The 12,462-nt window shown below is 47.0% G+C and overlaps 1 protein-coding gene across 2 annotated transcripts; it reads left to right on the forward strand.

Moving 5' to 3' along the window:
- The first annotated feature begins 64 nt into the window (after positions 1–64).
- Positions 65–12,261, forward strand: TFAM (transcription factor A, mitochondrial). 2 transcript variants are annotated; one of them, XM_040435035.1, is made up of 7 exons: positions 65–221; positions 1,987–2,144; positions 3,296–3,366; positions 5,343–5,492; positions 9,425–9,520; positions 10,039–10,095; positions 11,685–12,261. In XM_040435035.1, the coding sequence occupies exons 1-7, from the start codon at positions 145–147 to the stop codon at positions 11,931–11,933; spliced, it is 858 nt and encodes a 285-aa protein (XP_040290969.1). In that variant the 5' UTR covers positions 65–144; the 3' UTR covers positions 11,934–12,261. The 2 variants fall into 2 exon arrangements, with proteins under 2 accessions (XP_040290969.1, XP_040290967.1); XM_040435033.1 differs by having other exon boundaries at positions 79–245.
- The last annotated feature ends 201 nt before the right edge of the window (positions 12,262–12,462 follow it).

A 12,462-nucleotide genomic window follows, 5' to 3' on the forward strand; every position in this document is an offset into this window, starting at 1 on the left:
GAAATGACACAGAAATACTTAGCGCCTGCGTTTACTTTCTACGTATTGCCCAAATAAGGCAAGCGGAAGTGACGTAGGTGCCAGGAGCGGCCCGGCATGCAGCGCGGCTGAGCGGGACCCCGCGATCGTGTTTGTCCCTCAGACATGGTGTCCCTGCTGTCAAGAGGCGTCGGTCTCCTTGTTAAGTCCTTGGCCGGGCTCAGCTGCACACAGGCTACAAGGTGTCAACCCTGGGGACCGGCGGGGGGACTCGGGTGTCCAGTGATGTGGATGGTCGTGTAGATGCCAGTGTGTTCTTATCTAGGCTGAGACTCTATAGTTAATGATCTTCTAGCAAACGTCAGGGAAAAACGCATTCTATCCGGATGCCTTCCGTTTTTCACACGAGCCCCATTCACAGTGTAGAGGATGAGGCGTGAGAAGGGCGCTCATGTGCTCCGAGCCAGGGCTCCGTCTGGGTGATGTGTGTTCACTACATGCATCGCATCCGGACGGAAAGCGCACTGTGTGAATGAGGCCTTATGCTGCCCCCAGGAAAGGCCGTGGGGTGTCAGCAGATCTGTACCTAGGACACTGGTTAATCTGTTACATGTGCGATTAGCAGCATAAGACATCGGTGTTGGTCCCATGTTCATATGTGAAAAATGATTCTCTATTATATGTAAAATGATTTTAGGTGCCCTTACACCTAAAGGCTCTGCTCTCTCTGCAACTGCTGTGCCCTCTGCACTGTGATTGACAGGGCCAGGCAGTGAAAACACCTGGGCCTGTCAATCAAAGTGCAGTGGGTGCCACAGTTGCAGAGAGAGCTGAGCCTCTAGGTGTAACAGTAACGCCCCCGCCTCTTCGAGGCTCATTTGCATATATTAAAATATATATATAAAAGCATATATAAAAAACCTTTTTTCTCAGCAATGCGGACACATAAGAACATGGGACCGACACAGATGCCTTCAGCTGCCACCTGGTCAGCCAGTGTCATGGGTACAAATCTGCTGACAGATGCCCCTTAAAGAGGACCTGTCACTTCTTGCATCCGATCTGCAGAATCTTTGCTTATGACTCCCTGATGTGCCATTCCTCTATTCTCGGAATGAATTGTCAGCAGTCTGCACTTAAGGTCCAGCTGGGTGTTACCAGTTGAGGGTGCCTCCCTGCACAGTCTGCCACTATCTTATCAGTGCTGCCAGTGTCAGACTGAGCATCAACATCCCCACCCAACTGGTAACACCCATTTATTGTAGATTGCTCGCATTTTATTCATAAACTTCTAGAAGGAATAATAGAAGAACAACACAAGAGAGAGAGAGTTGTATGAACAGATGCTTGTTATCAGACGGGGCACGCGGAGACGTCAGGAGTAGAAGAACCTTTCCGCTGATCTTCCTGCAGACTCTGACTGACCCTCATCCAGTAATCGCCTCAAGATAGGAGATTTTATTGGATTATTTGTCTTTAGGACAAGGGACACAGAGGTTAACTCTACAGATATTTCCGGTTTCTTTTGATATCGAGGGCTCATAGTCATCAGGCGGACTCGGTCCTGCTCTGATAGATCAAGCAGACAATATCAGCTTGTGATCCTTGTACAGTTTATATATAGAAATGAGAGCCGCCTGTATTAATGCCTTAGAGCTGCTCTGAAGCCTGCAGAATTGTGAATGCAGCTCTGGACTGTAAAAGCGAATTAGACCAGGAAAGCAAGGTGGGAGTGATCATGTCTTTCTACTCCTTGTCAGATGGACCTGTTAGTGTGGAAAGTTCGTTTGAGGGTGCGATCACACTTGCGATAAACGGATCCGGAAAGCTGCTAGATCCCATTATAATCAGCAGGATCCAGTGAACTCCGGCAGGCTGTTTTCTGCCAGTTCCGTTTAATGCAAGTGTGAACCTGCCCTGATGCAATTTTCAACTAAAGGTTAAAAAGAAATCCCCCCGGTTTCTGTGTCTGATGCAGTAATGTAGTGACCGTTCTCTCATTTCCAGATGCAGCAGCCTCCCGGGTGCACTGTCAGCCATACAGTGCTCCGCAGCAAGGTGGTTCTCAAAGCAGCAAGCTCACGATGACTTGCCGAAGCGTCCCCTGACGTCCTATCTCCGTTTTGTGGTTCAGCAGCGGCCATTGCTTGTGAAACAGTATCCCGGTCAGTATGATACAGCCGCTGGACAATTCTGCATTGAACATCCTGCGATCAGACATTCGTTGTGTAGCCTCTCAGGATGTCGTAAATGGTTTCTATGAGAACATCTCTTTACAGGGATTGCCTGGCGTGGACACCTTGTGGCGTGGACAGGTCCCCTGATGGTAGGACGAGTATCCCTGCGGGCAGCCTCACAGTCAGCTGTTATCAGCATTACGTGTCCACTTGGCCGGACCTGTAAAGGGAAGCTTACTTAGCCGCTTCTGGGCACTGGCTCCCGGCTCTTCTCCTCCAGGCGTTCAATGCTCTGCTGGGCTTCCTCACATCCGCACTGACATCACCGCAGCCAATCACTCGCCATGGCGGCGTTAGCCAAGCAGAGCCTCGCAGGCCTGGCGGAGAAGGAGCTGGGAGCCGACGCTGGGAAGCTAAGTAAGCTTTCCTTTACAGGTGTGGCCAGCACCTCTAAATATGTGCGCAATCTCGCGTGAATTGGCCTGCATCCGTTGCGCAGTTTTGCGGAATGGGTGTGGACCCATTCATTTCAATGGGGCCACAAAAGATGTGGACAGCTCCGCTCCGTGGCCCCGCAAAAAAGATAGACCATGTCCTATTCTTGCCTGTTTTGCAGACAAGAATAAGCATCTCTATAATGGCCCTCCTGTTCAGTTCCGCAAATTGCGGCATCCGTGTTTTGCGGATCTGAACACGGTGCGGTCGTCTGAATGAGCCCTGAGCGTCAGACTCGGAGCCGGTTCACAAAGAGTTTTTTGGCGCAGATTTTGGAGAGTTTACGCATCCACATTACTCCAAAAAAAACCCACCTCAAAACAGCCCCCAATTAATTTAATTCCCATGTGGAGTATCTAGGGGCCGAATCTGCATTGGGAAGAATAAAAAAAGAGCTGTGTCCATGTGTGTTTTGTTTGCACAGATCCACGCCAAAAAACCATGAACTGAAAATGCTTTTTTTTTTATTGAAGTAAACAACCTTTGGTTAAAAAAACATAAAAAACACACACAGATTCTGCCCTCGTTTTGTTAGAGGTTTTTTCTAAATCCGTCTTGTGCGTGGCCCTTGGCAGAATTTGACATATTTTTTCCCCCCAGATTTTTTTTCATTATATTTGCTTATTTCTTTTCTCTCACAACAGAGGCAAAGCTTCCAGAAATCTCTAAATTGCTGGCCCTGGAATGGAGAGGACTGTCAGAATCTGCAAGACAAGTAAGATGAAGCCAGGCTGATCCCTGGGACTCTCGGAACGGTTATGGTGCAGATTGGTGTCCACGTGCCTTGTGGGGTTTTTTGTTTTGTTTTACCTTTCTCTCGATCAGTAGGGAAGTTCTAATTCTCTTCATCCTGGAGCTTGGTAGACTTTGGTCTTTTTTTCAATCATAGAAACTGTATAGCTGTCAAAAGTCTTGATAGAGCTGCGGACATGCACGGCTAGATCGCCGCTATCATGTCCGCAATATACCTGTCCTATAGGGCTGTGTGCTTTTATAGTGTTTAAAAAATGATTTTATAGAAATGTAAAAGACCCTTGTAAGGAGCCCAAGGGGCTGTACGAACCTTTCTGGAGCCCAGCCACGCTCCCCCCTGTGAAGGAGCCCTACACCACCTGCGTCCTCCGAATCTCCTCTTTGCTCACAGTTAGATTGCCGTAATCTCGCGATGCGCAGTTCCTTCCCTGAGGCTGATGCCAGCACAGGGAAGGAACACTATACCGGCACTGCGCATGCGCAAGCTCACGGAAATCTAACTGTGTGCAAGGAGGAGATTCGGAGGACGCAGGTGGTGCTGGGCTCCTTCACAGGGGGCCGTGGCTGAGCTCCAAGAAGGTTCGTACAGCCCCTTGGGCTCCTTACCAGGGTCATTTACATATCTATAAAATCATTTTTTAAACACAATAAAAGCTCACAGCCCTATAGGACCGGTATCGAGCCGTGCATGTCCGCAGTTCTATAAGCTAAAAGGAGGTGACAGAATCCCTTTAAAGGGATTGTCTGACCTAATTGAAAAATGATGGCTGGCAGGACTCACTCCACTTTCAAAATGCCGTCCATTCCCGAACTGTGGTTCTTGGTGGTCTCCCTCTGACCAAAAGGTGTGCTTTTGGTGGGTTTGAACTAATAGCGGTCTGTGCATAACACTATTATGGGGGATCTGTGGATGATGCACTGTTATGGGGTGGGGGATTTGTGGATGGCACTGTTATAGGGGGAGCTGTGGATGGCATTATGATGGGGGGGGGGTCTGGATAGCATTATGACGGTGGGGGGGATCTGTGGATGGCATTATGATGGTGGGGGGGGATCTGTGGATGGCATTATGATGGTGGGGGGGATCTGTGGATGGCATTATGATGGGGGGGGGGGGGGATCTGTGGATGGCACTGTTATAGGGTGGTGGATCTGTGGATAACACTGCTATGTGTCATCCATAGATCCCCCCCCATAACAGTCCCATCCACAGATGCCCCATCATAATGCCATCCACAGATTCCCCCCCCCCCCCCCACCATCATAATGCCATCCACAGGACCCCCCCCCCCCCCATCATTATCCCATCCAAAGATTCCTAGGGAGGGGCTGGATAAGGCGGGGAGAGCCACTGTACTCTGTCCCTGCCGCTCAGTATGTACTGTATTATACGTAGTGTTAATCATAATATCTAAACTGAATAATGATGCGCTCCCCCTGTGCTTACCGGTACACATGTCACGCTCCTGTAGTAAGCGCTAGCAGGCAGGCCGGGCGGCCGTAACTCACGGAGGTCATGTGCCTGCTCTGCCTACGTTATGAATGAAGCACGTGACCTCAGTGAGTTATGGCCGCCCGGCCTGCCTGCTAGTTGCTAGTGCTTACTACAGGAGCGTGACATGTGTACCGGTAAGCACAGGGGGAGCACATCATTATTCAGTTTAGATATTATGATTAACACTACGTATAATACAGTACATACTGAGCGGCGGGGACAGAGTACAGTGCCTGCACGGCCCCGCCGCTCTTCCCGCCTTATCCAGCCCCTCCTCACTAATACATCGCAGACTGCGATGTAATTTGCCAGCATTCGCCCCATAAGACGCAGGGGCACTTTGCCCCCACTTTTGGGGGGAAAAAGTGCGTCTTATGGGGCGAAAAATACGGTACATTCTCTATAGATACAGATTATCACTAGTTTCTTCTGTTTTATCTTAGCCGTATATAGAGGCTGCAAATGAAGAGCTGTTAAAATATAAAGTTGAAGTAAGAAAATACAAGGAGAAGTTGACTCCTCTTGAGCTGGAGCTGCTGAAGGAAAAACGGAAAAGAAGGCTGGTGAAGAGAAAGCACATACGATATAGACGGGTAAGCGAGGGATCTGTGCTCTTATGAGAAAACATCAGGTTTATAGAAAGTCTTATTAGTAGCACAGCTTGATATGGTAAGTGGGGTGACTGTTTCCAAGGTACTTGTTTGTTACCAGCACAGTGTCTGTCTATGGCTACTTTCACACTTGCGTTAATATTTTCCGGTATTGAGATCAGTCATAGGGTCTCAATATCGGAAAAAACGCTTCCGTTTTGTCCCTATTCATTGTCAATGGGGACAAAACCTAACAGAACGTAATGCTCCGAAATGCATTCCGTTCCGTTCTCATACAGCTGTGGGTCATTGTAATTCCTATAACTGTATTAAACTTGGCCCCATGTTTCTAACAGCGATACCAACGCTTATCATCGTCATTGACTGTTAGAGCTGTTATTCTTGTTCTGAGACCCACTGCTGTATCCAATATAAACAGAATCTTTTTCATATATCTTTATAGGGTTTGGAGCTTAGTTTTCCTCAGGGGTCAAGTCCTGGGAAAAAAAGTGTGGGAACTCACCCAATATCCACTGCAAAACCCCCCCCAAAAAATATATATATTTCGCTGAAAATTCAGTGCAACATTTATTGTAAAGTGCCAGTTTACACAAGCAACTGCAAAATTAACATGAAATAAACAAATATATATAGGGACCCGCACCTATCAGACAATGGGGGCATATCCTAGCGATATGCTCCCATTGTCTGAGATGGGAAAACCCCTTTAAAATACAATACATGTGAATGGGCTTTTGAAAGCTACGTGTAGCGGAAAGAAAAAAAAAGCACAGAAAATCTAGCATGCTGTAATTTGTGTCGCTGCGGACTCAGCCAAATGTACACATTGTGATCAAAACAAAACAAAAACTCCCCTTATATATAATTTACTTACAGTTCTGAAGACTCAGGGTCGCTGACAGGCTTGGCCTCAGGGTCGCTGACAGGCTTGGCCTCAGGGGTGCTGACAGGCTTGGCCTCAGGGGTGCTGACAGGCTTGGCCGAGCAGGAGTGTGGGACTGTGAGGCTTTTTTTCTCCAAGCTGCTCCGGATCAGTGCTCTAGGCAGCTGGGCTCAGGGCTGGAAGTGGCCACCGCACAATTAGAAAAAAATATTTTTCATTACACCTCAGGTCAGACCACCAATGTTAATAAGACCCCAATAAGACCTCAGATCAGAACCCAATGTGAATGACCCCCAATCAGACCTCAGATAAGAGCCCCATGCCTCATAGCAGCCCCCAGTGCCTCTCGTCAGCCCCCCCAGTGCCTCTCGTCAGCTGTAGGTTGCGCACGGAATGACGTCACAGAGCGACTCACTCGGCTCCTGTGCGCAGCCCTCACAGCCGACAGCCGAGGACCAGGAAGGCGGCGGTGAGTACAAAGCCTTCACCGCTTCCTCCTGGTCCCTTTGCCCTGAAAGGGAACGGCGTTCCTGCCATGAAAAAAGTGCAGGAACGCCGTTCCCACGCGTTCCCCCTCTACTCGACCCCTGGTTTTCCTGATACAAAACGCCCCCTTCCATACTTAAAATTCTGGGAGCCATTGCTCAAGGTGATCTACATATCAAGGTCAATGGGAGTTCCCCCTAGTGGTGACTGTAGGCAGTTAGAATTTTATCATACTTACATGCCATGTATCAGGCGATTTGGATGATTTTCCACTAATGGCCACTGCTCTGCTCATCTTCGGGGACAATCTAAATCCTAAAATATTCTGTGATCATCGCTCTGGTGTCGCCAAAATTTAGCATCATGTCTGTTGTTAATATTAACTCTCATAAATCACATTATATTTTATGACTCATGTAAAAAGGATCTTACCTTATTTAGGGCTCTTTTTGGTTCTTAAAGAGGACCTTTCACCATGATAAAACCTCTAAACTAACTATACAGACATGTAGAGCAGCGCCCAGGGATCCCCCTGCACTTACTGTTATCCCCGGGCGCCGCTCCGTTCTCCGGTTATAGCCTTCGGTATCTTCATAGTTAGGCTCCACCCAGGGGAACCTGCCGGCGTCTCATTCTTCCATGCTGTAGCGCTGGCCAATCGCAACGCTCAGCTCATAGCCTGAGAGAAAAAAAAACCTCTCAGGCTTTGAGCTGAGCGCTGCGATTGGCCAGCGCTACAGCATAGGAGAAAGAGACGGCATCAGGTTCCCCTGCGTGGAGCCTAACTATGAAGATACCGGAGGCTATAACCGGAGAACGGAGCGGCGCCCGGGGATAACAGTAAGTGCAGGGGGATCCCTGGGCGCCGCTCTACATATCTGTATAGTTAGTTTAGAGGTTTTATTATGGTGAAAGGTCCTCTTTAAGGCCAATACCTTCTAGCAGCGGTCACTGGTGAAGATCAGGAGATGGTCGCCTTATTTTGTCTCAGACCTCTGGTGATCCGATCTGCTGCAATTGCCTTCTTTACCCCAGGCTGTTTTTATTTCCAGTGGTGACCATTGTATACCGCTGTGTCCAAATTATACAGAAAACACCATAAATATCAAGAAGCAGAAAAATCACAAATCATCAATATACCCAATATACCCCCCCACCCAATAATAGGTATAACTATAGACACAGCAAAGTTATGGGGCCCATAAGCTAAAAGGCCTATGTTTGTGGGGTGTGATTATCCCGAACCTTTGGTGGCTAAGTACTTACCGGTACTATACATACATATATTATCACATGAGAAGACATTATTACAATCAGTACATGGAGATGATAAAACTTAGAAAAGTCACTGGTTATTTACCGATGCCAACAAGTCTGTGGGTTCTAGACCTGTACCATGGGTCAGCGGTTGTACTCTGGCGTTGGGTAGACACTGCAGCTTTGGTGATGTAGAGGATCCAGGTCTGTTTTCGGTAATATCAGGCTTCTGATCAAGGCGATCTCTTGGCTCCTCATGGACTCGACATGTCATGAAAGACATGGAGTGGCTAATTGACCTTTTTGGGAAATCCTGCAGAATGGTCTCTTATCACATTGTGCTGGAAGATTGCCGTGGGTTCACAGTCATCTGCCAGAACCTCAAAGGCAAATGCTATGGCGAACACCCCACAGTCATAGGCGTTTGTCTGCTGATCCATGTTGAGAAATTTTAGATGTTTCAGGGGCTCATGGACCACTACACTGTAGATGTTATTAATCTGCTCGCAAACAGAGGCAATTTGCTGGTCTTGATGCTGTCAGCCACTAGAATGTCACCATTTTTGAAGCAGGTGATCAGCCAGTACACCCTGTGCTCGTTGTAGTGGATTTGTAAGGCCTTCTTTAGCACACTGTAGGAGGAGTCAGGAGTTTACTAATCAATGGCTGATGAAAGCAGCTCCCGAGGACCTTCTTCCCTATTAATGCCCCTCCCCTCCATCTACATGCAGCAGCAGCTTCCTGATAGTCCTCTTCTCCCTGAGGGTTCGGGTCCCTGTAGTTTATAATCTTCTGTCCTTACTGTAACCTAGTCATCTTTCCACGTACTGACCTTCCACTTACACACAGCAGCAATTTAACAAGCAGCGATGCACTGTAAAGCATGAGGGAGATACAGAACAGCAGACCAGGCTTATATGGAGACAGGAACTTTTATACACAGTGCAGCTAAGCTGCAGTCATTGATCATAGTCGGGCTCGGACTGATCAGAGTTGAGATGTCTTCTAGGTATAGAGGAAAGCTGGCCAGTATCCGCTTTTCCCCAGGACCTACCTTCTCAAAGTTGCTGCAGGGGCCCCCATATTCAGTCATCTAGTAGCATTTCGCTGCTGTTTGAGCTGGTAATATTTGAATGTATCCATACAGTGGGCCCCTAAAATAAATGTTACTGGTGGGCCCTAGGCATCCCAGTCCGACACTGGTGAAATCATTGAACTTGTCGTGTTTTGTTAGTTTTGCCTTCATTTTTATATACAATGTGTAACCAGTTGATTGTTTTTATCCTAGGAATTGACAATACTTGGAAAACCCAAAGGGCCCCGAAATGCTTACAACATTTTTATGTCTGAACATTTTCAGGACGCTAGAGGAGCTTCCCTATCGGTATGTACTTCCAAACAGTACTGCAGCTGATTATTGATGCTGCTCTTCTTCCTAACGTTCCGATCAGCTCACCTATGAGCAGATGTTAGGGAATCGCACATCAGCAGTTCTCCAAAACTTGAGCTTCAATTATTATATATTTTTTTTAAATGGCTCCAAAGGTTTCCATAGCCATTAAACCTTTGTAGACAGCCGCATGGTCTAAACAGCTCCAGCCCATAGCCTTCTCTCTCCTGGACCTCTTGCTGAGCTCTGAACATGCCTGCTCCCATCTATAGACACATCGTTACACATCCAGCAGCGGTCTGAGTATGACATGGTCGGATTTCAGCCTCTGCATGTAACCAAAATACATAGAATAATGTAAATGGATGTCCCAGTTCTGAGTGGAGGATGGTGGCATCACATTAACCAGTGCAAGGTACAGGTAGAAGCAAATATGGGATGGGGCACTATACTTGGACTACAGGTTCCAGAGTTAAGCTGCATGTTTGTTTATTTTTTATTTTTTTTTACAGGGAAAGATGAAGAGTCTCCATGAGGACTGGAGAATACTACCCCACTCACAAAAGCAGGTAAACCAGGTTCTCGTATAGTCACCTTTTAACTGGTTAAGGACCATGCTTCATTAACAAGTACTAGGCTGTATACCGCAGCATAGTAAGTTTACAGCAAAGGTTTAAAGAACTTTTATCATTGTCATTGTAGTTATACAACAAAACTGCATTTTGGTAGCCCAGCCCTGAGGGCTCCAAGCCGCTGCCGTGCCATCCAGTGGATGGCATATCATTAGCAGATGTCAGCACTTTATAATCAGTGGGGTCTGACCTCCGTTATCCCCACCAGGTTTGAGAAGAAAGTGGGAGCAGGGCTGTGTCTCCTTCACTGTTTTTCACCATTCACAGTGGCAGCAGGCTGCGCAGGATGCTGTAGCTTGGCTCCATTTAAGTGAATGTACTAGCTGCAGCTCCTGCACTGTGGGACTTCAAGCCCCCAGTTATGCAGGGAGCTACACCAGTGCCATACCCCATTCATTCTCAGGATCAATGCTGGAGCAGGCCCACCAATTACTGTGTGATGGCCATATGCCATCACTTTATGAGATGGGAAATTCACTTTAAAGGGAACCTGTCATCAACTTTATGCTGACCTCACTGAGGGCAGCATAAAGTAGTGACAGACATGCTGATGTCAGCGGTGTGTCACTCATGAGCTAAAAGTAAGTGGTTGCCGATAACCAGCATCATAATCATTGCAGCCCAGGCCTTGAAAAGAGTCAAATCTACCTGCGAAGAGTCATGGTTATTCATAATCTCCTGCACTCTCACCCATCTGCTGATGATTGGCAGTTCTCTCCCAGTGAGAAAGGGAGAAAACTAGGTAGAAGACTGTCAGTCATCAGCAGATAGGTGGGAAAACAGGAGATTATGAATAACCATGACTCTTTGCAGGTAGATTTGACTCTTTTCAAGGCCTGGGCTGCAATGATTATGATGCTGGTTATCGGCAACCACTCACTTTTATCTGATGAGTGACACACCGCTGAAATCAGTCTGTCACTATTTTATACTGCCCTCAGTACGGTCCGCATAAAGTTGATCACAGTTTCCCTTTAAAGGGAATGTGTCACCAGTGACCTCCCTATCCAAACATTTGCATAGACACATAGCTGTGGTTCACCTGATGGACATGCTGTTTTTCTTTTGTTGATCTGAGGCTTTGTTCCTGATGGTGTCACCGTTGTGCTTGTTGCACCCAAGCTCCACTCCTTTCTGTTGCAACCCCTCCCTGACTGCTTGGACTGACAGGGCCACGCATTGGTAAAGCAACCAGGGATTGGTTGGCCACAGAAAGTAGTGGAGCTTGGGTGCAACAAGAGCAGTGGTGATGCCGTCATTGCACTTAAGGCCTAATTTGCTTATTAAGAAAAAAGTGTGATAGCTTGGGAACAGCCTCGGATTAACAAAAAAAAAAACGGCATTTTAATGAGGTGAACCACAGTTAGTTGGATAGGGAGGTTGCTGTTGACAGATTCCCTTTAAGAATGATCCTCCGTCGGTGACCAGACCGCAGAGGTATTTTTTACCCCTTCAACCTTCTGTATTTCACGTTACACAGCGTTTAATAAACTTGTGCTCCAACAATTTTCCATGTGTTCTTACAGATGTATATACAATTAGCTCAAGATGATAAGATCAGATATGAAAATGAAATGAAGGCTTGGGAGGAGCAGATGCTTGAAATTGGGAGAGAAGATCTTATACGGCTTAAGGCAAGAAAGCGACTAATTAAAGATCCAGCAGTGATGCACAAGGCAAAATCTATAAAGCAGCTGCCTAAGAAAAGGGTGACGAAAATAACGAAACCTGCTAGAGGTGGTAAAGAGGCTGACAAGTGGAAGAATGAAGAGTAACACTGGGGCAGGATCCAGCTCTAGATTCATGGACCTTAATGGTAAATTGCAAGCCCATGCCCTGGAGGTTGCCTCATCAGGATGGCAAAGACATGACCTCTCCAAGACGATGGCAAGTGATTGTGTGGGCGTTTCTGCCGTGAATGGTGTTTTTCAGTCCAGACCAGGAAAGGACTGTCCTGCTGTTCACAAATGACTCCATCCAGCTCTGTTGGTTGATTAAAAAACATTTAATATTTGGTTCTACAAGCTGTTATTATTCTGACTGACACTTAAATTTAATTTTTTTTATATTCAAAGAAAAATAAATGTATTATAAATGTTTGAAATGCCAGCTGATGGTCGTGTTTTCCGCCTACAGGCTTTTATGGCTTGTCAGACATACCATAGAAGTGTGACTGGTGGGAATATCGGTTGTTGAACCGCCATTGATCCCAGTGATCATGCATGTCTGGCAATTTCTTCACCAAGAATGAGGACTCCCACACCATCATGCCAACACTTGACTTGCCTTAAAATCCACCTGTGG

This window comes from Bufo bufo, chromosome 6, assembly GCF_905171765.1.
Source record: "Bufo bufo chromosome 6, aBufBuf1.1, whole genome shotgun sequence".
NCBI lineage: Eukaryota > Metazoa > Chordata > Amphibia > Anura > Bufonidae > Bufo > Bufo bufo.

Coding starts and splice junctions, on each gene's coding strand:
- TFAM (XM_040435033.1), top strand. CDS start 145: ATGGTGTCCCTGCTGTCAAGAGGCGTCGGTCTCCTTGTTAAGTCCTTG. Junction 246..1,986: donor CAACCCTGGGGACCGGCGGG/GGGACTCGGGTG, acceptor TCTCATTTCCAG/ATGCAGCAGCCTCCCGGGTG. Junction 5,493..9,424: donor AGCACATACGATATAGACGG/GTAAGCGAGGGA, acceptor TTTTTATCCTAG/GAATTGACAATACTTGGAAA.